Here is a 26,921-nt window from a genome sequence, read left to right as displayed (position 1 = left end):
TCTGAAACGAATAAGTATAGGTGCATGCAAGAATGCATATCCCCAAGCAATTATGGGCAAGTTACAATGCATAACCAAAGCCCGAGCTATAAGCTGTAACCGCTTAATTATCGCTTCTGCCAGTCCGTTTTGAGAATGAACGTGGGGTACAAGATGTTCAACATCAATCCCGATGGATATGCAACAATCATCAAATGTCTTTGAAGTGAATTCTCCCCCATTATCCAGTCTAATAGACCTAATAGACTTAATTGGATGGCTAGGGTGGTGAGCCCTGAGTTTAATTATATGAGCAAGGAGCTTCAGAAATGCAGCATTGCGTATGGACAATAGATCGACATGTGACCAGTGTGTCGATGCATCTACCAAACCATAAAGTAACGAAATGGTCCGCATTTTGGATGTATTGGTCCACATATATCACCTTGGATCCTTTGTAAGAATGTAATATTATGTGTATTATCAACTGCAAAGGAAGGCTTTGCCTGCATCTTTGTGAATGCACAAGCTTTACAAAATGATTTATGGTCATTAGAGATCGCGGAAAAGGTATCGCATAACTCCTTTGGCTATTACGGCCTTAGAGGACCGTGGGAAGCCTTGGCAGTCCGAGAGGCCGAACCATGGCCGGACACAGGTGCCATGGCCGTGCTAGCATCATTCACGGCTTGTGGGGTTCCCACATGCATGTTGGCTTTGAAAAATGGATGACCGTGTGAAGTTTTTAATATACAAATCATCATATCACGTCCACGATGACCTAAACGATTATGCCATAGCCTGTAAGCGTCAGAATCACAGAAAGACTTGCTAACTGCATTAGATTCAATTGCACATAGTGTGGTAAAGTACAACCCATTACTAACACTCTCAAACATCTCTTGAGTGCGACGATGACGTCCATAACACGAGGTAACACAAAGGTACTCCTTTCCATTAAGAACTTTGGTGTTCAGGTGATAATCGTTGGCACAAATATCTTTAAAACTGAGCAAGGTTCAGTTCCCCTCTGGTGCATAAAGTGCATCTTTGATTGTGATGGGAGTACCATTAGGTAGCAAGAATTGCGCTATACCCCGCCCTTAGATCAATTGATTAGTCCCAATTAGACAAGTCACAAAGGATTTGTAAGGCACAAATTTTGTAAAGAGCTGCTTATCCCGCAAAAATGTGTGAGTTGTTCCACAATCTGCTAAGCATTCTATCTCGCCGGTTGACATCTACAAGTAAATTGTAAAACATAGTTAGTCTTCAAAAAGACAAGGCGAATGTTTTCTAAGAGAAGAGAAAAATGATAATATGAAGGGTTAAAACAAGTTGTGATCCCTTAAATGTGCATAACGGTATCATAGATACTTAGAGAAACCACATGAGAAACTTATGTGTGCCAAAGAGTAAGCACGTTGTCATTGGATCAAGTAACTATGATCAGCAAAAGACAAAAAGTAGCACTGTAGGGTCGCATGGCTAGGGCGGGGGTGCCTAGACGGGACTGCAGTGTCGCCGTGCAGAGAAGATGTAGGGGCGTTGCAAGGGGAACTGCAGGGGGGCCGTGTAGGCTGCGGGGTGGCCATGCAGGGGTCCTGCGGGGCGGCTACAGGGGCCATGCGGGGCTGTTGCTGGGGGGCATGCAAGGGTCGTGCGGGGGTGTGCGGAGGTCGTGCGAGGGTGGGGGCTGTAGGGCCGGCAGTAAGGCTGCGGTGGTCCTGCGACTTTCCGGCGATATCTCCGGTGATTTTTTCCGGCCAATTTTTGGTGACTTTTCAGGCCAAAAATTTTAAACGTCTTGCGGGGGTAAACCGGGTGGTAGACGGACCATCTTGGTAAATTTCCAAGGCCGTAGCTCGCGAACCTGTTATAGTTTGCCACTCCCCCTAAGTTTCATGTGTTAGTTCAATTGTCGAACCATTAATTCGCAATCATCACTAAAAATCGGTGGAGTTTAGTTCTATGAATCCTTCCGTTTATAGATTCGAAACCATACATACTTTAAGGAAGACAAAGTAATGCTTGTATACATTCTTATAACAAAGAACCAAAAACGAAACTTTTATTAATTGCCAAAAGAATCGTACATCAACATTGTTCTTGAAAAATAAAGACTTAAAGACTTGAAAAAGTCTTATTAAGGTGATACTGCCATTACAAATCAAACTTAAAGGATCTTATTCAAAATCAGGAGTGGAAAGAGCCTCCGGACCGACTTTCTCTTTCTCCTTTGTCTGAAAGTCTTCAACTTGAGCTTGATGGTAGTATTAGCATCAGGCATCTCCACATCTTCAACATAGTTGCTTTCATTGGACAAGTATTACTTGCACTGCTTGTGAGTGCGAACAATCATCTTAGGAGCACGACATTGCTTATGAGAGTCCTTAGTTGAACCGCACTTGTAGCATAGAAGGTTCAGATTTGAAACCTTGGCCGAGTTGTCAGATTTGGGGAGACGGGAGGCACCACGGCCTCGAGGGTTAGGGGGGCCGGCGGCGGCGCCATCCCTAGTCAAAGTCATGTTGCGATGAGGCCCTCTATTTCCTCCAGTTTGATACGGTGCAGATCGATCCCTTGATTTTTCTTTACGATTTTTCCCTTACTTGCCTGATGAGAGTCCAGAACTCTTTTCGTCCCTGCAGGTCTTAGGTTGTTGTTGTTGAGAATGATCTCATGATGACGTTCCTTCTTCTTGAAAATGTTCATCAAATCTGCAAAACCCTTGATTCTTTTGGTCTCATAATCAAGGCGATATTGGTGAGCTATTTCACTCGCAGATTATGCGAAAGTCTCTAGGGTCCTCTCGATCATGTCATCGTCAGTTTTCTCCTTGCCACACACATTTAAGTCTGCCTGGAGATTTAACATTGCCTAATGGTAATCATGAACCTTGGCAAAATCCAGTAGATGAACAGATCTACATTCCGCCAAAAGAGATGGCAAACGTGCGTCATGCACATTATTAAACCGTTCCTTGAGAGCTTCCCAAAGAACACTCGGATCTGTATACTTGAGGAATTGTTTGTTGAGTATCTTGTCCATATGACGCTTGAGAAACATCAGGGCCTGGACTTTCACCTCATCGGACGCTTGGTCCTCTTTTTTCTTTTGGAGGGTTGATGGCAGTAGTAAATTTCTTTCCGACGAACGTGATTTGCACGTCGAACACCCATCGATGATACTCAGTTGCATGAGAATCTAGGATGTCAAACTATGTTCGTGTATTTTCAGGCATGTACAAGAAAAGCATCGAAGATGTTAGTTTTGATTTAACGAAACAAGTTTGATTTGATAAAACTATTTCAGAACAATTGTACGGGTCAAATTGATGCGAATTTGCAGCTATGACTGTCACGATCAAAATTTTTTATTGTTCTTCCCTTTTTTTTTGTATGTAGCTATTCCATCGGCTACGAATGGTAACAACGGCACTCCCATCCGCTCCTAAAACTCGATACTAGGGGAATCATATCCCTGTGTATTACCGAGAAGCAGAAGAATCGGGTTGACAAGAAAAAAGAATTTGAAAGTTCCCGATGCAAGACAAAAATCTCATCAAAGTAAATTTCATTGAAAGCATGAACTTTAATTTTTAAATTTACCTTGAATTGCAAAAATCTTGAATTTTCTTCTTCTTCTTCTCTTCTTTTCCTTAGCTTGGCAACAATCTTGAAGCTTTGTCTTCAACTTGGTGCGGCGGCAAAAAAAAGGGTTAGGCCACCGAGAGGCAGTGGCTGGACATGGGGGTAGGGAGGAGGCTGGCGGCGCTAGGGGAAGGTGCAGTCGGTCGAAAAAAAAATCTAGGGTTTTAAGTTTTTTTTTTCGGGTTCTAGGCCTATGGTTTGTAGGGCTAGAGTTACGTGCTAATAACGTGAAACAGTAGAATGAATTCGAGAGAAACAATTATGATTTTATTAATAGCATAGAGCTTTATATATATGCATTACAACAAAGATCCTGATGAATCATGGAATAGCTAACATTCCTTATCTAACTAGGCTATACTAATTAGGACAAGATACACCAAGTATGAATAAAAGATGATTTTCCTACAACATTAACGCCACATTATGAGTTGATTTTTCTCACCAAAGAGATGGTGGTGGTGATATGATCATCTTATTAGAATTAGCCACGTCTTATAAACTTTAATCATGGTTAATAATATTGTAATATAAGTCTTTAATTAAATTTTATTACTATTAGTTTTTAATAAAAACTGGAATATATGTGTTTCTCTCTCCCTCTTATTTGCTATACGTACCACTTACTATCACCTCATCCACCACCATCGCCGCCATAGTCACCGCCTCCGCCATGGACACGTACATGACCTCGTCTCCACACTATGATATAAAAAACAATCACAGCAAAAGGTCCCGGCAACATATTTCAACTCATGAGAGATTGTCTATTGAAGTCGGAGACTACTATATGATCCAAGTCGATCACTTCGATTTCTTGAAAGTCAAACAAAGGAACAAACCCAACTACTTAGAACTATCCAATAAGTTGTTGAGTAATTCCAGCACCACCCATGGAATTTGTTCTGATGGATACAGAGCAAAAGAAAAAACAAGACTCCAAAATTCAAAATGTTGAAATATGAAGAGATAATGAAGAGGATGAATTTGGAAAATTTTCTAATTGTATTGGGTTTTGTATATTACAAACTACAACAGATGACTATATAGCCAAAAAGATGAAAGGAAGCTAACAGCTCTAACCCTATTATACACAGCTACTAAGGAAAAAGTCTAATTTACTCTATATATAATAGTTAATCAACCAGAAATCATGGAGGAGAGGCACACCACAAGACACATTCATGTGGTATACCGAGTCAATCATATTACTCTATGGTGTGGTAAACATGCACGTGGTGAAAGAGGAAAAAATTATTTAAATATGAGTAACTAATCAAAAACAAACACAATAAAAATAGATTAATAACATTAAAATAGTACACCACGTAGACTATGTACCAGATACATATAATAATTTTTCGCTTACGTAACTAGCAAGCTGAAAATCTAGAGAGAAAGTCCTGCAATGGGAGGCTCATCCTCAGGCTTTTATTACTTTCAATCAAAATATAGACTGAGGGGGACATAAAACCAAACCTCGTGAATTGAAAATTACAAGCATTAAAGCGTTATACACAACAATAAGCTACCTAAAATGTACCATACGAGACCCGCTCAATTCAAACTCTGCAATCATAGAATCATTATCAATGTTATCGGTAAGTTCTTTTTCAATATAGAGAACCATTAAATCATCAAGAAATTCATCTTCCATTCTGTTTTGAAGTTTGTTTTCTATGATGTTCGTAGATGAAAATGCTCTATCCGTTGTTGTTGTAGAAACTGGCAGACTCAAAACAAGACAAATCAATCTATAAATCATAAGAAAAAATGCTGATTTTCTTGACTCAACTAACCGCCGACACAAATCAGATACAGATGTTATGTTGGCACCACATATCTAAAGCAAGCAATTCATATGAAGTAAAATCAGTAGGATAGAATCTCAAAGCAAGATTGTGAACATCTTCACTTCTAAATGATTGAAAGTTATCATGTGGATCAAATGTAGCACTAAGAACAAGAAGCTCCACAGAATCATCAAGAAATCTACTATTCAACTCTGCCAACTGAAAGTCAATCATAGCATAAAATACATTGACTCGAAAATTGCTCAATTGTGATATCTTGTTCACAAGCCCTTATGCCTTTCTTGTAAGGAGCATACATATTTGGAATAAGAATATCAACTCGCAACAAAATGATATGACCTTCATAATCAAAGCATCCCAACCATTATCTCTCATATCTTGAAGTTTTGACTTTGTGAGTGAAAGAAAACGGAGAGCATTCAAGATGTCTATAGATTTCTTTTACAATGATTGACAAAGAAAATCAGTAATCATCATGACATCATACATCAAATGCAAGCAAATCACAAAATCAAAGCGCTTCAATGCCTTACAAACACCACATGCTTCATCTTGTACTTTATTTGGTCCACTTATAACTAAATCTCTACAAGTTGTCCGGGTAGCTCCAAACAACTTGATTAGACTTGAAATAGAGCGAAGATGTGAACCCCAACGAGTAGCCCCTGCTCGTTGCAAAATGGAAAACTGATTAAGGCCTAGTTGGTACAGCTGTGGTGTGAGCAAAATGACTTTTAAAGCTGCTGTGAGCAAAATGATTTTTGAAGTTGTTGTGAGAAAAAACTGTTAAAGCGTTTGGTAAACTGTTTTGGAAAGTGCTGTGAGAGCAAAAAACTATTATTTGTGTTTGGTAAGTTGTAAAAAAAAAGGTTTTTAGTATGTATAATTACCAAAATATTAATAAATATTTAAAGTGTTATTAAAATGGATAAAATAATTCATTCACCTTTGATTTGTGTATTAATTATATGAATTATACACTATGGGATATTCCAATTTTTAGTATAATTATTTGCAATTGTTTTGATTATACATTGTTTGAACCAATTAAAAAATTTACGTTAAAACACTTAAATTTTTAACAAAATTCATCCAGAATATTACACAAATATTTATCCACCATAATTAAATGGAACCCAATTTATGGGCATGTAATATTTAGGAAAGACTAAAGACAAAATGAGTTACCCATAAAATTTCATTAAAAAACAATGTAGCTCCGTGTTTTTGCCAAAAACCACTTTCAAAAGCTACAATCCCTAGTTTTTTAATTTCAGCTGTGATCAAAATCAATTTGAGTCAAAAGCAGTTTTAGAGAAGTTTACCAAACATCATCAATTGCTCCTAAAAGCTAAAGCACCTCCAAAAGCAGGTATAAAAGCTGTGCCAAACTGGGTCTAAGCCCTGAACCTGTCTTAAGTGTCCCAACAACCACTAATTCAACAATTTCTTATTTTCTAATATCTCTTAAAGTTGAATGTCTTTTTGCAGAAGAATCAACAAAGTTAACAATCATATTTAGAGTAGAAAAGAATCCACTAATACTATGCACTCCTTTAGCTGAAGCATTCAAAGTCAATTGTAAGCGATGAGCAAAATAATGAACATAATATGCAGATGGACATTCTCTTAGAAACAAAGCTTGTAACCCATTATATATACCCCGCATATTGCTAGCACCATCATATCCTTGGTCACGCATATCTTCGACTTGAAGTTCATTTTGGATAAGAACTTTGGTTATCTCATCTTTGAGAATTTGAGAACAAGTGTCATTCACACTTAGCACTTTGAAAAACATCTCTCTAATTAAAACCATGAAAATCAACAAATCGAAGAATTATAGCCATTTGTTCCCTATTGGCCACATCAACCGCTTCATCAACAAGGATACAAAATTTGCCAACCCCTACTTCATCTCGAGTATTTTTCCTAACTTTGTTACCAAGTATGTTTACAATCTCTTTTTGGATACTTGGAGTAGTATACTTGGCATTCCGAGGAGCATTTTTTGTAACTCTAGAAACTTCTAAACTCACTATTCCAAAAGAATTCACAACAACATCAAAATTTCCACCATTAGAAGAATTAGCTGATTCATCATGTCCTCTAAAAGCACATCCTTGGTGTGCCAATAACCTTGCACTTTCTATACTAGTAATAAACCAGAGTAGGTTATCTGCTATTTCTTGCGATGACTGTGTACTAATCAATTGCTCAATGTGATGGGATGGGTTTCTCAACGACCCCCACTGATGCATGGCTCTACTATGTGGGGAATTGATGCCTCCCATGTGAAAGATCATGCCAGATTTCTTAGAACTAACATTCTCCCATCCATTAAACCCATCGACAGTAAATGCTGGATGATGAGATGGATAAGTATCAAATAAGAAACAGGGGAAACAAAATGTTTTATCCTTCTCTTCAGAATACTCAAGCCAAGGCCATTGCTTGAACCACTTGGGGTTAAACTTTCAACCTTCACCTCCATCAAATGAAAGTGGGTAAAAACTTGAGCATGATAAGGTCCTAATACCACATAAGCTTTTCGAATACGGTCACACATATCCATAGCATGTGATGATATAGGTTGGTGTAATCCTGGATCACGCTGAAGAGAATTAATATCAAAACTTTCAGACCGCTCTTATAATAGAATGGATGGAGAAAAGTTCAAACCAATATCATTAACAGAATTATCGGTCACTAGTCTACTCCTGCTCACACTTCCAATCTCAGCCTCTACCTCATCAACATTATCACTTAATGAAGCTACAAGTGGTGATAAAAATGAAAACAGATTTTTGAACCTCTTCGGTTTCCGGCAATCAGTCATTTATCCTTACCTATAATATTATATATATATCACTACTAAGACAAAACATAATAACAAGCAAATATACATGCTTAACAAGATGATTTAAATTAATCAAAATAAACTAACCTCAATTGCAGCCCAATAGCTTTACAATCACACATTCAAATAGGCAAGCTATATGAGTATATTTTATTCAAAAGCCTGCTAGAGGATGAAAGTAAATGAAAATGTGACAGAGACAAACAATACATAAGGCATGTCCATCACATATCCGTGTCTAAAATATTTTACATTTGACGTGTCCATCACATATCTGTGTCTAAAATATTTTACATTTGACGTGTCTACATATCGTATTGTGTTCAATACGGACACTCGTGTCCATATCCGTGCTTCATAGCATACAAGGTTCCCGTTGAGAAAATATGACACGCGTCCACACATACAGAAAACAAGGTTGGAAAAAAATTATGGACCTAAGGTGGTCAACCAAAAATTAACAGAGTTAAACTACAAGAACTTATTTCAGAGAATCAAGTTCTTCTGTGAATAAATTTGGCGTCTTGATACTTAGGAGTCAAAAACAAAATTTAGTGAAGACAAAATTTGTTTATGTGCTGTATGCCAAAACACTTCTTCACAAAGGCTAAAAGATAAGAGATTCATTGCTTTATTATACAGGCATATCATTTACCTATAGTATAAACAATATATGCATATAAAACAAAATATGCAAGCGAGATGACATAATGAAATCAACAAAATAAGCTTAGGAGAAGCCTACCCGCCATTGGAAAGTGAACAACTGAACATGCTCAGAGATCACTCAGCAGCAACCTGAATATGTAAACATGGAAACTATCAGGGTTCGAGTTCAAAAAGATATCCTTTAGGTTATTGATGCATCAGACCATAAAAAGTCCATTTCGTATAAAGAGCCAAGGTACTTAAAAAAAAAAAAAGAAATAGAGAAACAAAAACACTATTGGTGAAATTAATAGCAATGTACCTGATTAAGAGGATTATCGGGAGACTTCTTCCATAGCTTCCATATCATGTCCTTGTATTGATTGTGAGTAAGTCCTGGTTTCTCTTCCTTCAACCTGGGGAGCTCAGCTTCTTCAAATGCCTGCAATGTTTACAACAATTCATCACATTAACAATTATCAACAGATAAAAAGTAATATAGCACTGGCCAACTGGGTAATAAGACAATCTTTAAGAAATAAAGCTTCTAGCAATAGCCATGTAGTTGTACTGTGTCAGCAATTTCAACCATATGAACCTGCCAATTTTTACAAAAATAACGACCAGCTTAATATTTAAACCAGCAGCAGTAATGACATATAATACAAATTATTCAACTACAAGAGGCACTAAGCATAATATATTCGGACATTGCACACATAAACCAATATCATTAGTTTACAAATGAGAATTCCATTCCACTACTAGTGCGGATAACTCACACCGATAGAAGGCCATATATTATATTCTTCTATGAGAAAGCACTTTGTCATATGAATTCATCATAACATGTACCCAGGAAAAACAAAATGAAGCAGAATCTGTTCACCACCGTGACCAAACGGTTCAAAATCCATAACATTCCATACACCAAAGATATACGGGCCAACAAAACCAAGCATGCTTTGATGACAACGTCTATGAATTGAGAAGCTTAAATGTCAAAGTCAACAACAACAGCACAGACAAGGGAGGGGAACTATTTCAGAAATATCAATCTGCCTACCATTCCAACTTCCCACCAATTACAAAGACCGCGATTAGAAAACGAATACAATCAATGATTCAGCACAAGATCAAACAATACAGACACTCAGAAAGACACAAGATCCAACATTTGAAAGCTCAATTGGAGCAAGACTGGTTATTTTTCCCGCTCTAAGTTCAAGAAGAGAGAGCAGGAGGTGGCCTTGTGGAATCCAACCGATCTGATTTCTGAACCGGTCACTGATGATGGAGTCGGAGACGAAAGTACTTAAGAGAAGAGATGAGTTGTTGGTTTGGCAGAGATGGAGAGACTGGGTGTTGAATTGTGGTTTGACATATATATACTTGGTGTTTTTTCCCCCAAAATTTCGTACGGACTCAAGCCCATAGAACCCTCTGACTGCATCCGCTCTTGTCCATGAGAGATTGTTTATCGAAGCCGGATGAATTTGGAGAATTTTCTAATTATATTGGGTTGTGTATATTACAAACTACAACATATGACTATATAGCCAAAAAGTTGAAAGGAAGCTAACAGCTCTAACCCTATTATACACAACTACTAAGGAAAAAGTCTAATTTACTCTATATCTAACAGCTAATCAACCAGAAATCACAGAGGAGAGGCACACCACAAGACACATCCATGTGGTGTACCAAGTCAATCATATTACTCTATGGTGTGGTAAACATACACGTGGTGAAAGAGGAAAAAATTATTTAAATATGAGTAACCAATCAAAAATAAACATAATAAAAATAGATTAATAATATTAAAATAGTACACCACGTACCCTATGTACTAGATACATATAATAATTTTTTGCTTACGTGACTAACAAGCTGAAAATCTGGAGAGAAAGTCCTGCAAAATAACTTATGCACGATCCTGCATTAAATGCAACAATTGAGCACAATACGACACAGATCAGTAGTAGACGACCACCAAGAAACTAACTGAGAATGACGCTAAAAGCGTCAAACGACAATCATCGATGTAGGGGCTGCAGCTATGCACGCGTGCAGCCTTACCTTCTATCCTTTCATGCTCCTGCATGCTTCCACATCACATAACTTCAATACAAAAGATGTGAGGACAATAATAGAGTAGAAGGAAGCATGTGCTTGCTCAAATCCAATAAAAATCGAATTAATTTATAAGCACATAAGAACAATTTAAATATTAAATCTAAGCTAGCTATAGCTTACAAGAAACGGAAAACAAAACATGAATTTAATTTCATACCAAAATTGCCGAAGTGATGATCATTGATCACCTGGAAACATAGGAGATCGATACCGCGAGTTAGCTAGCTAGATTAATTACCTCCATTGTTGCATAGAGAAGTGTCTTCTCTAGTCTGTCAGTACATGCATGCAAAGTCATTCGCGCGTGGAGCAAGCTAGGGCAACTCCACAAGATCGATTCATCAGAAAACCCCACAAGACCGATCCAATCATATCATCAATCATGGCAAATAATATTTGTACACCCATGCGAAAGACTTTAAACAGTAAGTAGAAACAGTGGAGTTGGATGTGCGTTTCCTTTTAAAAGTCGAAGAATCATATTAATGTGGAGGTGTTTTAAGTGGATGGCTCACAAATACAGTGGAGATTCACCAGATTCTATGGTAATCCGATAACATCTGAGTAGTGGCTTGGGTGGGAGTTGTTGAACTGGCTGTGTGAGGTCTCCGGGTTACCTTGGGTTGTCATCGGAGACTTTAATGAGATCGTTTATGATGAGGAGAACGAGGGAGGGGTGGTAAGGTCACGTCCTCGAATGCAGCACTTTTAGGAAACGCTTGATGCGGCAAAGCTGATTGATCTTGGCTTCTTCGGTGCTCCATTGACGTGGTAGGGGGGAGGTGTTCAGTGTTGGCTGAACAGAGCTGTAGCGACGCCGGCTTGGCTTGATTTGTTCCCTCCAGCAAGAGTGGTGCATTTGCCTCCCATTCATGGGGATCATGTACCTCTTCTCTTAGGGGTGTATGCCACCGAGCTAACAGCTAGGGCACGGCAAAAGCAGAGGTTTAAGTTTGAATCATTTTGGATGCAGCATGATCAGTGTAAGGAGATTATCAAGCAGGGTTGGTCTAGGCCGGTTTTGTCTGGTGCGCCTATGCATTATGTGGTTCAGCGTATCACTAATACACGTATGTTGTTGAATAATTGCCAACGTGTAACTTTTGGTAATCGTTCGAGGGAGATTGGTTTGTTGAGGGGACAACTACAACAGCTCCTTCAGCTCCCAATGTCCCCGCAGTCTCTCACGGAGCATAGTGAGGTTTCATGCAGGCTAGAGGTGTTGTTGGAAGATGAGAGATTGTATTGGAAGTAGCGTTCAAAGATTACTTGGCTGACGGATGGGGACCAGAATACAAAGTTTTTTCATCTTAGGCTTCCAATCGGAGAGCTAAGAACCGTCTGTCTCATTTGTTTAATGATCAGGGTGTATGGCAAACTTCCCTGGTAGGTATGGAACGTGTGGTGCTCGAGTATTTCTCTAGTATTTTCCATATTGCTTCGATTGATGTGGTTAGCATGCATAAGACTGTTTCGTTGTTAGAACCTAAGGTGACATGTTTGGTGAATGAGGAGTTATGTGCTGAGTACACAGATGGGGAGATTAGGGCAGCGTTGTTTCATATGTATCCAACAAAGACCCCTGGACCCGACGGTATGTCTCCAGAATGTTTTCAGAAAAATTGGGAGACTATTGGTAGTGACATTTGTGTTGTTGTGACATCGTTTCTATCTTCTGGTTCATTGTTGAAGGGTGTGAATTTTACCCATGTTTGTCTCATTCCAAAGGTGCACTCGCCTAAACTGGCTTCTGATTTACGTCCTATTGCTCTCTGCAATGTGGTGTACAAGATTTGTTCAAAAGTGATTACAAATAGGTTGAAAAAACATATGACGGAGATTATTTCACCTTTTCAGAGTGCTTTCATTTCAGGTCGTCTAATCACTGACAACTCTTTGGTCGCTAATGAAGTGTCTCTTTATATTGATTCGATGGATACTGATACAGTTATGTCTCTCAAGCTTGACATGAGTACAGCTTATGACCGCATGGAATTGTGTTTTCTAGAGGCGGTTTTGCGTTGGCTGGGGTTTGCTGATCAATGGGTGATGTTGGTTATGCAATGTGTGACGACAGTTAGGTACTTGTTTTTGGTGGGAGGTAAACCTTTTAGTTCGGTGCAGTCTACCCGTGGGTTGAGGCAGGGGGATCCTTTGTCACCTTATCTTTTTGTGCTATGTGCTGAGGTGTTTACTGCTTTGTTGAATAGGCAAACAAAGATTAGTGTTCTTCACGGTGTTACTGTTTGTTCGGGTGCCCCAGTGATTAATCATCTACTGTTTGCATATGATAGTTTGTTATTTGGATTGGCGACTATGGAGGAATGTCTTGCTATTCATTCAGTTTTGGGTGCTTACGAGGTCGCGTCTGGTCAGAAAATTAACTTTGCTAAAAGTAGCATTATGTTTAGTAAAGGAGTTTCTATGTCCGATCAGCTGTGTTTGGCATATATACTAGGAGTAGAGATTGTGGAGAAAAATGAGAGGTACTTGGGGCTCCCTACAATGGTAGGGCTTAACAGAACTGAGATTTTTCTTTCATTAAGGATCAGTTGAGGTTGAAACTTGAAGGGTGGCAAGATTCTTAGTGGTGCTGGGAAGGATATCCTTATTCGGGTGGTAGCACAAGCTCTTCCAACTTATGCTATGAGTTTTTTTTTTACTTCCTAAATCGTTTTGTCATGCTCTGCATCAGATGTGTGCTAGGTTTTGGTGGGGGAGTAAGTCAGAAGATCGAAAGATTCATTGGATGTCTTGGGAGAGGTCATGTCATCCGAAGAAAGAGGGAGAGATGGGATTTCAGGATCTCTATGCTCATAATTTGGCTCTTCTAGCTAAGCAGGGTTGGAGAGTAGTTCATAATCCTTCTTCTCTAATCAGTCGCATGTTTAAGGCTCAGTATTTTCCTCAGTGTGACTTTTGGAATGCAGCCAAGGTAGTTAATTCTTCGGCTTGTTGGAAGGGTATTTTTGAAGCCCGTGACTTGTTGGTTAATGGTCCCCGCTAGCATATAGGAGATGCGGCTAATGTTGATGCTTGGGAGGCTCTTGGTTCCCTAGGCTGTGGGACTTCAGGCCTCTGGGAAGGTTGAGTAATACGTGTGTAATGGTGCACGATTTTATCACAGATAGCAGGTGCTGGAACTGGGTTCTGTTGGAGGAACCTTTTCTTCCGGAGGATGTGCATATGATATTGGAGATTTGATTAGTCAGCGAGGTTCGGGTGATCGTTTGATTTGTCATTTTGATTCTAAGGGTCGGGTTATATCCAAGTCTGCTTACTAGGTTGGTCAAAGGTTGGTGCATGTGATATGTTTAGGTCTACAATTGTCGGGGTGATAGATTTCTGGAAGAAAATTTGGTTTTCAGCAGTTCCGGGTAAGATTGAGGTTCATTTCTGGAAGGTTTACTCTTCAATCTTACCTACTATTTTTTCTTTGAGATGTAAGAGAGTTTTTTATTCCGGATGGATGCTACCTCTGTAATGATGAGGATGAGATTGTGGAGCATCTAAGTAGAGACTGTTTTATCTGGGAGTTAGTGTTATCTTTCCCTAAGGCTGTAAGTAGGCTCGAGCCGCCCGTGTTCGACTAGCTTTTAACCCGTTCGACTCGAGCTTGTAAAGTTAAATGAGCCAAATTTGAGCTCAATATTAAGCCCGACCTTGGAAATGAGCTGAACTTCAACAAGAAGTATTCAGCTCGTTCGACTCGTTTAGCTCGCGGGCTAGCTCGGGCTTGTTAAAAGCTCAGCCCGTTAATAAACGAAACTTAATTTATTAACTTTTATAGTATGTATAAAGTATAATTTTTATATAATAAATAATATTAAAAATATAATATTAGTTCGACAGAACTGAAATGATTCTTTCTAGAATAATTAGTTACAGACTTTAAGTTCAATAACGAGTTTGATTTGTTATTTTTAGTTTATTACAAATAAAAGGGATTTTGTGTGATACTATGACTCAATTCAAGTTTGATCTCATCTAATAAAATGAGACGGATCGAGCTCAGTTTGAGCTTTTTCAAGCCAAGCCGAGCTTAAACATGAAGCACAAAAATTAAATTGTGGCCCGGCTCGAGCTCGATCGAATGAAAACAAGCCAAACATGAACAATCTAATATTCGGCTCGGCTCGGCTTATTTACACCCCCTATCTTTCCCGGAGTTGAAATCTGTTTTTCAGGGCTTTGGTGACTCCAATGACTATGCTGATTGGTTGATGTGGTGTTCTTCTGTGTTGACTATAGATAACTTTGCACTGTTGTTAGTTACTTTATGGTCGGCATGGAAAGCTAGAAATCAGTGGGTTTGGCAAGGTAAAGCCAGTTTGTTGTCACAGGTGTACTTTCAAGCTCGTACGTATGCTCATCGTATGTTCTCTATTCGTGTGAAGAAGGTGAAGAGGGGCCTTGTTAGACAACCTTGGACTACTCCGCCTGCTGGATGGTTAAAGGCTAATTTTGATGGTGCATTTGATGTTGGGCGGCGACAGGGGGTATAGGTGTGGTTTTTCGTGATTCTACTGCGGTTACAATGGGTGGTATTAGCTATAGGGTAGACCTGTTACATCCCATGAGCTTGTGGAGGTATTAGCAGGGAGGTTGGCTTGTTCCTTTGCTACGGACAAAGGTTTGGCTCCAGTTATCTTTGAGTCAGATTGCCTTAAGTTGGTTCGGGCTACTCAGAGCCCAGAGATGGATATCTCTTCTTTTTAGGGTCATTGTTGGAGATATTTGTTATAGTTTGGAGGGCCTTCCCTCTTCTTATTTTCATCATGTTTATAGAGAGTCTAATGTAGTTTCTCATAGGGTTGCATGATTAGCCTTACGCAGTGTGTTGCTTATAGTTGGTATAGTGATAACCTCCTGATGTTGAGGTTCTCCTCAACATTATGTAATCCTTTGTTTCTTAATACATCGTAGTTTAAAAAAAAACATTAGAGTATCTACAACTATTTGATTAAATAGTACAAAAACTATGATCTTATATATATTTTTGAGACTATTTTACATTGATCTATCTAAGCAAATAGACATAAAAAGTTGATGAAAGATATCACTTTGCCAGAACTTTGTCGGACTCCAAGCTTCGATCACTGGACTCCGGTCACCGTCGCCAGACTCCGGTCACCGTCACCGGTCTCTAGCCACTAAACATTGAAATGGGCACATGAAATTCAACTGGGCATGATTAGGTTGTTTATGTGTAAATGGTCATCATTCCTAAAAAATATTCTATTGACATGTGAACGTAATTAAGTTTTTCATGTGAGATAAGCTAAAATCCACTAGTAATATAGATAATTCTTTAAAAATAGAGTTTTTATTGATAAAAAATATGTCTCAAACTATGAAGCACGGAAGCGCCAATGCACTAAAGTTTCGCGCTCCCGAAGCAGAAGCGTCACGGAAGCTCGTGGAATCGTGCGGGAAGCACGATTCTTGAAAACAAGTTTTAGAAGCGCGATGGAAGCGCAAGTGATGATTGCTCGATTACTCGACATCAATATTTAACCCTGTAAGCATCGTAAGTAGTATAAAGCAAGAGGGTATCGTTCACAAACCGGGGATCCAGCCAGGGCTTAGGATCACAATACTTAAGACGAATTCATAAAGATATAAAAAGTTGATATATTATCGGTATTCAAAGATAAAAACAGAAAATAAAACCTAAACTAATATATACATGTGATCAACCAACCAACACATAAACAATCACCAAACAAATCATGTAAGAACAAAGCAATCGAATTCTGTTCTCAATCATGTTCATGCCATAGGTATCAAGATTCCAAACTAAGTTCGATCATGCATCAAGTTCCTACTTGGTTCCTAATACATGGATACATTCGAGCTTAACTACTTGTCTTGCTACGAAATCTGACATACCAATTCATCATGCAATTACATATCACATAGAGAAATCAACATGTTTTAAGTACCTATCCAATGCCGAACTTAGAATAAAAAATCGGTGGAAAAACCAAAGAACAATTACTCCACTACTTGTGTCATAATCGTTACTAACTTTGAATGATTAACATATGCAACATCAACTACTTGTCTTAATCACACATGCAATATAAGAACACATCGAAATTTGATCAAGAACACAAAACAATAACTCACTGCATCAAAACAGAAATCATTGAAAAGAAATCGAAATCTTTAATTCATACACAATTCGAAAGAACAACTATCTCATAGACAAGATTGAATTGAACTTTAACAAAACAAAACAGAAATCATCCAAGAACAAGAACATAGAAAACCGAAATAAAACATGAAGATCATAGAGTTACACTTTAAAATAATCCTACGGGGTTTATTCCAAGCAAACAAAGATCCTAGGCTACTTGCTTCGAATCCAAAGGGTGGAAAAAGATGAATTTCGGTTTTAGGATTTCTTAGAGGATGGAAGAGTGTTTCGGCAGAGTTATGGCTTGTGCTTGTGTGCAAGGTTGATGATGATCTGAATGGGGAGGCCGAGCCTCTATATATAGGAGTCTAGGAAGCCCTCTTTCCGTCCCAATTAGGAAGTAGAATCCAATTGGGAAGCTGAAATCCTCTTTGTTATGGATTTGATTCATGTACTCCATATCCAACTTGATGTAGGAAACCAAGTCCAATAGGGAGATCACAAATAGGGCTGCATGGCATCTCTCCATGTTCAACTAGGAATAAGTAGGCCGGCCTCTTCTTCTCCTTCTTCAACTCGGATATGATTTCCTTGTCTCACTAGGAATGCATCACGACATCTCTACTTTCTTTCCAAATATGATTTGTCTTTTCTGAAAAGAATTCGACGATTAAGGAATAAGAAAGAATGAAAATAGGAAAGTAGAGTCCTAGTCGAGTAAGGAATCCTAGCTCAATAAAGAGTTCTAACACTTATCACAATTTCATCATCAATTTATTCAATTTCGGCATAGCTCTACTTAGAACATAGAAATGACAAATATGAACCTAAAACAACTAAATAAGAAGTAACAAAGCATAAGAATAGGGCATATAAACATTAAGAACGTCACACTTTGTGCTCCTATCAACAACCCCACACTTAGACTTTGCTAGTCCCTTAGCAAACATTAAAAAGGGAAAACAAAACACAAAACAAAATCAAAGCAACAAAACTAACGACACAACATTCTAATGCCTTCAACATTTTGTCTCAGAGATCTTCAAACTCATAGCATCAAGAATGACACTCAATCGAAATAGATAGATGAATTCAATGGTTAATAAAGATGAGATTTCATTTAACAAGTAAGACATGGTAAAAACAAAGGTGAAATTAAGCTCGACATGTTCAAAACAAGTTCAAATTCAACTCACAAAGGATATGCACTCTAAATCTTTTCTCTCAAGAACATGGCATATGCTTAAAAGCTTTTCACACACAAGAGTTATAACTTAGTGGAATCGAAAACCTCATGAAAGATACCAATCATATGCACAAATGAACCCAAACCATATGCTTACTCATGAAACAAACTCCACAGACCAAGAGCTACTCATTTTAAGAATCATGCAGATCTTTAGAAAAGGGTAGACTTAGGCTCGGCATGGATGTATTTTTCAGGGTAAAGGAATCACAAAGGTCATCCTCAAGACTTAGCAGAGCAAAACATTCACCTTATGTCGCCATACTCCATAAAACAAGGCCAAATCTCATCATGTTGGACCCATCCTTCACTTTAAACATTGTGAAAACGAACAAAGGCTAAAGTATAACATTATTGAGCCTTCAACAAATACATCACAACTCCAAATTCACATATACCAATGCCATGCCGTGATTTCTTCATCATTCTTTTTATTTTGCAAACCGTGTATATCTTTTCTTTTTTTTTCTCACGGCATCATTCATTTTTTTTTCTTTTTCATACTCTTTTCACGACATAACATACATACAATAGCATAACCCCACACTTGAATCAAATCATCACTCCATATTAACTCCAAGAATCGGCTCTGCCAAGCCTCAAAGACAAGGTAGAGATATAACTATACTAAGCAAGGATATAACATGTTGGTAATGAAAGAAAAGGCTTAACGTAGGCTCAAAGGGGTTAACACTAAGGTGTCCCAAGCAGGGCTCAAATAGGGAATACGGCTTTTTAGCTTAAGTGGTGGAAATCCTAAAAGGATCCAATAATCCTTTTCAAAATCAGAGTATATTATGACATAAAGCTTCGAAAGTTTCACAAAGTAAGTTCTAGCATTCTCTAGTTCATTGCAATTCTATGGCATATGAATTGATCAAAATAGATGTAATGAGGTTATAAAGCCAAGAAACGATAGAATAAACTCTCCAAAGAAAGGCACAATATATGGCTCGAAACTCACATAGGTTACATGAATTCAAACAAGTAAGGAACATGCTCATTCTGTACCTAAGTTTCAAAATCCTCATCTACTACATGTTTGTACAAAATCTACACATCGATTAACCATCAAATAACAATGAAGTTCAATTCAATATCATGATCATCTATTAACCATAAATTCAAAGATCAACTCATCCTAGACAGTTAAAGGCATACCTAGGACTCAAATCAAAAACAACTTAACTAAAGATCTTAAAAATCGAAAAATTTCAACCTAAAAATGATACTAAAAATCGAAAATCAAAACAACAAAATCGAAACACATAGGCATCAAACAATAGAATACAACGAATGATGTATACCCCACCCCACACTTAAAACTTACATTGCCCTCAATGTACAATATGATAAGCAACGAAAATTTAAAAAGAGATAAGGGATAAGAAAATGCAAACACTCGTTGACGGCTCCTTCATTGGCTAAAGTTTAGAGTCTATAGCCTAGACTTCTTCTTACAACAACTTCCTTCTCCTAACTCAACTAGGAATCCATCTCTCTCTACTTTTGAAATCCCAATCCAGATGGAAATCTCCTTCTTGATGACACACGCACGCCTTCCTTGTTCGACTAGGAGTGTCATGGCCACTCCTCTCCTAATCCAACTAGAAATTGATCTTGTCATCACCTAATTTGCTTCATGGATCCGTTAAACATTGGTGGTAGCTTCAGCCTATTGGGGAATATACACAAGCAAGGACATTAGTTGAAACTAATCCACGTGAGTTAGAAAACTTACCTTATCATGCACGACATGATCAATTTGAGACAAGGACACGGCGTCCTTGTCTTTGGAAGGCACGGCCTTCTTTGGTGGTGGCATGAGAGTGTCGAACTCTCTCACTTCTTCGCATATAAGAATACAAAAATCATACAAGAAAGATACAAGGTTTCGTTTCAAAATTTTTTCACAAAAGTCTTCAATCAAAGCAACATCCTAAGATAAAATTACTATACATTACAAGAAAATAAGATAAGAATATACAAATGTACAATATAAACAATGAATTCGAAATTAAAAGATTTGGGATCCATCTATATGGATCCCCGGCAAAGGCGCCATTTGATGATTGCTCGATTACTCGACATCAATATTTAACCCTGTAAGCATCGTAAGTAGTATAAAGCAAGAGGTATCGTTCACAAACCGGGGATCCAGCCAGGGCTTAGGATCACAACACTTAACACGAATTCATAAAGATATAAAAAGTTGATATAGGATCGGTATTCAAAGATAAAAACAGAAAATAAAACCTAAACTAATATATACATGTGATCAACCAACCAACACATAAACAATCACCAAACAAATCATGTAAGAACAAAGCAATCGAATTCTATTCTCAATCATGTTCATGCCGTAGGTATCAAGATTCCAAACTAAGTTCGATCATGCATCAAGTTCCTACTTGGTTCCTAATACATGGATACATTCGAGCTTAACTACTTGTCTTGCTACGAAATCTGACATACCAATTCATCATGCAATTACATATCACATAGAGAAATCAACATGTTTTAAGTACCTATCCAATGCCGAACTTAGAATCAAAAATCGGTGGAAAAACCAAAGAACAATTACTCCACTACTTGTGTCATAATCGTTACTAACTTTGAATGATTAACATATGCAACATCAACTACTTGTCTTAATCACACATGCAATATAAGAACACATCGAAATTTGATCAAGAACACAAAATAATAACTCACTGCATCAAAACAGAAATCATTGAAAAGAAATCGAAATCTTTAATTCATACACAATTCGAAAGAACAACTATCTCATAGACAAGATTGAATTGAACTTTAACAAAACAAAACATAAATCATCCAAGAACAAGAACATAGAAAACTGAAATAAAACATGAAGATCATAGAGTTACACTTTAAAATAATCCTACGAGATTTATTCCAAGCAAACAAAGATCCTAGGCTACTTGCTTCGAATCCAAAGGGTGGAAAAAGATGAATTTCAGTTTTAGGATTTCTTGGAGGATGGAAGAGTGTTTCGGCAGAGCTATGGCTTGTGCTTGTGTGCAAGGTTGATGATGATCTGAATGGGGAGGCCGAGCCTCTATATATAGGAGTCTAGGAAGCACTCTTTCCGTCCCAATTAGGAAGTAGAATCCAATTGGGAAGCTGAAATCCTCTTTGTTATGGATTTGATTCATGTACTCCATATCCAACTTGATGTAGGAAACCAAGTCCAATAGGGAGATCACAAATAGGGCTGCACGACATCTCTCCATGTTCAACTAGGAATAGCTAGGCCGGCCTCTTCTTCTCCTTCTTCAACTCGGATATGATTTCTTTGTCTCACTATGAATGCATCACGACATCTCTACTTCCTTTCCAAATATGATTTGTCTTTCCTGAAAAGAATTCGACGATTAAGGAATAGGAAAGAATGAAAATAGGAAAGTAGAGTCCTAGTCGAGTAAGGAATCCTAGCTCAATAAGGAGTTCTAATACTTATCACAATTTCATCATCAATTTATTCAATCTTCGGCATAGCTCTACTTAGAACATAGAAATGACAAATATGAATCTAAAACAACTAAATAAGAAGTAACAAAGCATAAGAATAAGGCATGTAAACATTAAGAACGTCACACTTTGTGCTCCTATCAGCAAGCTTCCAAGATTGGAATCGCGAAAGTGCAATAATGGAGGAAGTGCGCTGTGTGAAATGAATCTCGTCCATTCATTTTAACTCTAGTTCCAGAATTCCATCTTTTTCTTCACTTTTCTGGGCATGAATTGCTCTTCCAATAGAGAGAAAACGCTGCAATGAATCTAAAACAGGAGGGGAGAGAGAGAGAGAGATGTAGAAGATGAGGGAGAAGAGAGTGGATTCCGTCTTGTGACCTTGACAATAGTCTTGATTGGTTTCTCCTCTTTTGATTGAAGTTTACCTGGCTTCACGCTCTTTGATCTTTCGACCCCAATACAAAAAAATTGGAAAAGACGTTGAAGAGAGAATACAGAGCAGAGCAAGAAGATGAATGTCTGACTGTCTCTTGATTTTCACAATTGATAAGGCTTAAGGAGTTAAAGGATAAGTTTGAATAATAAAAACAAAAACCAAGGGCAAGTTTATTAATCCTTTAATAGTTATCCCAATATACAATCTCGTTCTGAATGTGGGCAAACTATACCCTTTAAATCTATTATCAAGACTTTAGTATGTAAAATTGTTTCATTAATTTGTATTTAAAATTAAAAAAAATAGGTGATATATATATATATATATAATTTTATATATTATTTTATTTTGACGCTTCCAAACTGCATCCGCTTCTAAATAATTTTGAGAAAACACGCTTCCACGTTTCCAAACGCTTCGCTTCCACGTACCCACACCCGATTCCATGCAGCTTATGTCTCAAATACATATGATCCTAACAAAATCACAACTTCAATCTAACACAGAATCCTAAGGATCCAAATTCAAAAAGAGAAAAATAACCATAAATAAAAAATCCTAAATCAGAAATAATACTACTCTAAATAATATTGAAACTCAGATATGATAATTAATTTGGATGACACTTTTAGGCATTAAATCTGGTCATACATCAATCTTGAGGAAAAGAAAGAAAGAAAGCTACCGAAAATATTACACTGGAACGATTCTGCAGCTCGAAAGATGTAAAGTTAAACTTAATAAACAGGAGAAGCCAGAGGCCACATCGCTGCCAGCTGCAACACTTTAAAAGTTTAAAACCGTCCCATGCCATTTCCCTAAAACCAATCACTACCCAAATCCATCAATTCACTTAACTTTTCTTCAATCACTCACAATCTTCTCCAAACCTCTCTCTCTCTCTCTCTCTCTCTCTATATATATATATATATATATATATATATCTGGATGCGTATATAGTCTCAGATAGATACAGTACTTGATGGGCCGTAGTTGTCTTAATGCTTTGCATGGGTTGAAGCCATTGATGCTGATGCTGGTGGTTCAGTTTTCATCCGTGGGAGTCAACTTGTTGTACAAACTGGCCGCTAATGATGGAATGGACATCAGGCTTATTATTGCCTATCGCTTCATTTTTGCCACTGTTTTCCTTGCTCCTATTGCTTTCTTCGTTGAAAGGTAAAAACATCAAGTCGTCATTCATTCAATCACTATATGCATCAGGCATATATCTCTCTCTGTTCTACTTCATCTGGCCGGCCACAACCATTCTCTTGCCAGACGGTAGTGGTCCTACCTGTACTCTTTCCAAAAGGAATGTGAATGCAACAATTAAACAATTAAGATCGTTCAGTTTTGGATTTCACAAAACATTTTTTTTTGGCAATTTTCACAAAACATATTTGAATGATACGGTTTTAAAACCTTCTAGCTCTTTTCAAATATAATAATATGACTTTACCACAGAACTGTCTAGAAAAGAACGGACGTACATAAAGCACTAATTGTGGAGATCGATGGAGATATATTGCTGAATTATTATTTTCTTGGTTGATTAAGATAAATTAATATGTGTTTACATGCAGAACGACCAGGCCAAAGCTCACTCGAAAGGTACTCCTCCAAGCATTTTTGGCTGGGTTGTTTGGGTAAGCAAAGCAGAAAATATATATATATATATATATATCGTTTTTGTGTGCGCGTTAGGATATATACACATGTGTACGCATTGTTTTTCTTTTCACTTCTTCAAATTTTCATCAAATAAAGCATGAACATGGATCATGACATCGATATCACGATCTGCGCATTCATATACGTACACATATACTGGGTGAGACGGATAGAGTACACTCATGCATGTATAAATACTTTTTACATGACTATATATATATATATATATTGAAAATGGAAGCTGCCAACTTACATCTGTATATGTTGTCATGTTGATGGTATCTATTTTAACATGACTAATTAGCATATATATGACCTCTTTTATATAATTAGCATGCTTAATTAAGACCTTATATTGTTACTCTAATTAGTTGTCGACTAATATATACTGATTTTTTTTACGAGTGCCAATTAAAATTGATGCAGGGGAACATTATCACAAAATTTGTACATTGCAAGTTTAACGTTAACGTCGCCAACATTTGCTGCTGCCATAACTCAACTCATCCCGGCCATAACTTTCGTTTTGGCCGTCTCCTTTGGGTAATTAAATAATTGAGATTCAGAGTACACTCATGCATGTGGTTTTGTTCTTCTACTATTCTAAAATTGCCTTGGTAATTTGCAAAATGAGTGCTTAGGTTGGAGAGATTGAACTTAAAAAGAGTAGGAGGGAAGGCAAAGGTGTTGGGGACATTATTGGGAATAAGTGGAGCGATGCTTATGACCTTATACAAAGGGGTGGAAATCCACTTATGGAACACCCATATTAACCTGCTTCTGCATAGTGGTCACCAGCAACAACTACACTTGGAGGCAGCAGCTTCCCACGAGTATGCTCATCGAGTTCTGGGTTGTCTTCTGGCTCTCGCCTGCTCCTTCGGCCTTGGCTTGTGGCTGATTATTCAGGTAATCATGAATGATTTTACATAAATATATATTTCTTAATTCCAATATATTGAACAATTTTAATCAGTCATTTAGCTAATTATTTTCACTCCCTGCAAATATATATATATAGGCTAAGATGGGTGAGAATTACCCTTGTTATTATTCAAGCGCAACTCTTGTGTCATTTATGGGGGCGATCCAATCCACTGGTTTTGCCCTTTGCGTCGACAGGAACTGGAACAACTGGAAGTTGGGTTGGAATATTAGACTTGTAACAGTCTTATACCTGGTACGTACGCGAGTCGATCTCAAAATCAATGACTCCACCGTATCTTTCCTTTATATATCGGTTGCAATACAACAGTAATTACTTTCATCAGCACCATCTTCTTAAGTTTCCACTCACGAATCTAGTTACTTCTACGTTTTATAGGGGATTGTGGGTACTGCAGTAATTCTCACATGTACTGCACTTTGCATAAGCATGAGGGGTCCTTTGTATGCGTCAGTTTTCGGGCCTCTGGTTCTTGTTTTTGTTGCCCTTGTTGGCTCTCTGGTGTTGGACGAGAAGTTGCACCTCGGAAGGTTCATTTCTTTTATTAGTTACTTCTCTATTGAAACTGCGTACTTTGAAGAATAACTTTTGATTTTTGAATAGTCATCTGTATGCAAGAAATGCAGACTCGATCATGTTTAACAGTCTTTCCTTTGTTAATTAAATTTGGGAATAACAGTGTTCTAGGAGCGGTGTTAATCATTGGAGGCATATACGCTGTGCTGTGGGGAAAGAGCAAAGACATAAAGAAGATGAATCAATCGGTTCCAACAACAAGCCTTGAGGAGGAGTCTGCAGGATCTCTGGTTGAAATTATCTCAATGCCTCCGGATAATAATAAAGGCAATGACAACATGAGACCGTCACGGATAGACAACATCGTATAGAAACCTGGTTGCTAGCTAGCTTGGTAGCAAGTCATAGAGAATTCGAAAATGGACGGTGGAACTACAATGTATGAGAGCATGTCAAGACCTACGTACCATTTGCTCCTATCTACATTGTCCAACTTTTTATTCTATTCATGAAGATATAAGGTTTAAAAAAATCATACTGATAAATATATATCAATCTTTCTGTTGAAAAACCTAAAGCTAATGCAGAATAACTCTCAATGCTTTAGCTGAATGATTCTTATTCAATGAAGAAACTACTTAGGCTATATATATAGCCATAACACAGCAAGAAATCAAAATCGAATCCACGACTTTAACAACCCCTAAGTTCGTGGTCTACTAACTGAAGAATAGAGCAAACTCTAACAAACTAACAATCTCCTAACAATTAGGAGTTATTATCAAACATGGAAACCACAATCATAACAGAAATGAATAATTCAAACATCATCCAAGCCAACGACTCTAACAAATCCTCCCCTAAACTGAATAATGCAGAATGCATTCAGTTTAACTCAGTGTGCAGTCGAACTCCAAGCAGTCCCCTTAGCTTCTCAAAAACATCAAGCTTCAAAGGCTTGGTCAAAATATCAGCAACCTGTTCACTTGTTCCACAATAAGCTAACTCAACAACACCACTCTTTGTGAGATCACGTAAGAAATGAAACCTCACATCAATATGCTTGCTACGGCCATGTAACACAGGATTCTTAGACAACTTAATAGTGGAGCTATTGTCACAGAACAGAATCGTGCACTTATGTTGTGTGTAACTGAGACTTTCAAGCACCCTTCTCATCCAAACTCCTTAACAAGCACAAGATGCCGCTGCCACAAACTCTGCCTCAGTTGTGGACAAGATTACCACTGGTTGTTTCCTTGAAGACCATGACACATCCCCTTCACTCAACATAAACACATAACCAGAAGTACTTTTCCGATCATCCAAATCTCCAGCATAATCACTGTCAGTATATCCATGCAATGTATCACCTC

The 26,921-nt window shown here is 37.8% G+C and overlaps 3 protein-coding genes across 3 annotated transcripts in view; 1 reads left to right on the top strand and 2 right to left on the bottom strand.

Annotated features, from left to right (window-relative positions):
* The window catches only part of LOC126795268 (40S ribosomal protein Sa-2-like), an 83,086-nt gene that overhangs the window by 11,758 nt on the left and 44,407 nt on the right, over positions 1-26,921 (bottom strand). The gene's annotated exons all lie outside the window — the stretch shown is intronic.
* LOC126795737 (uncharacterized) lies at positions 8,616-11,334 on the bottom strand. The gene is made up of 4 exons (XM_050522504.1): positions 11,329-11,334; positions 10,106-10,462; positions 9,277-9,396; positions 8,616-9,104 (listed from the first exon to the last, which is right to left on the bottom strand). Exons 1-4 carry the CDS (start codon positions 11,332-11,334, stop codon positions 9,090-9,092), a joined length of 498 nt encoding a protein of 165 aa, XP_050378461.1. The 3' UTR covers positions 8,616-9,089.
* On the top strand, positions 23,392-26,038 carry LOC126795266 (WAT1-related protein At1g68170-like). Its single transcript, XM_050522110.1, has 7 exons — positions 23,392-23,588; positions 23,996-24,058; positions 24,510-24,626; positions 24,725-24,992; positions 25,105-25,263; positions 25,408-25,559; positions 25,709-26,038. The coding sequence occupies exons 1-7, from the start codon at positions 23,392-23,394 to the stop codon at positions 25,914-25,916; spliced, it is 1,164 nt and encodes a 387-aa protein (XP_050378067.1). The 3' UTR covers positions 25,917-26,038.

This window comes from Argentina anserina, chromosome 5 (genome assembly GCF_933775445.1).
Source record: "Argentina anserina chromosome 5, drPotAnse1.1, whole genome shotgun sequence".
In the NCBI taxonomy this organism is placed as follows: Eukaryota; Viridiplantae; Streptophyta; class Magnoliopsida; order Rosales; family Rosaceae; genus Argentina; species Argentina anserina.
Note: the sequence above shows the minus strand (reverse complement) of the source record. Positions and strands in the feature narration are given on the sequence as shown.

Bases quoted from the DNA above. Each gene is read 5' to 3' on its own strand.
- LOC126795737 (XM_050522504.1), bottom strand. The intron at 9,397-10,105 runs GTCTGTATTGTT...TAAACATTGCAG, and splicing joins GATCTTGTGTCTTTCTGAGT to GCATTTGAAGAAGCTGAGCT.
- LOC126795266 (XM_050522110.1), top strand. From the start codon at position 23,392: ATGGGCCGTAGTTGTCTTAATGCTTTGCATGGGTTGAAGCCATTGATG. The intron at 24,059-24,509 runs GTAAGCAAAGCA...AAATTGATGCAG, and splicing joins TTTTTGGCTGGGTTGTTTGG to GGGAACATTATCACAAAATT. The intron at 24,627-24,724 runs GTAATTAAATAA...ATGAGTGCTTAG, and splicing joins GTTTTGGCCGTCTCCTTTGG to GTTGGAGAGATTGAACTTAA.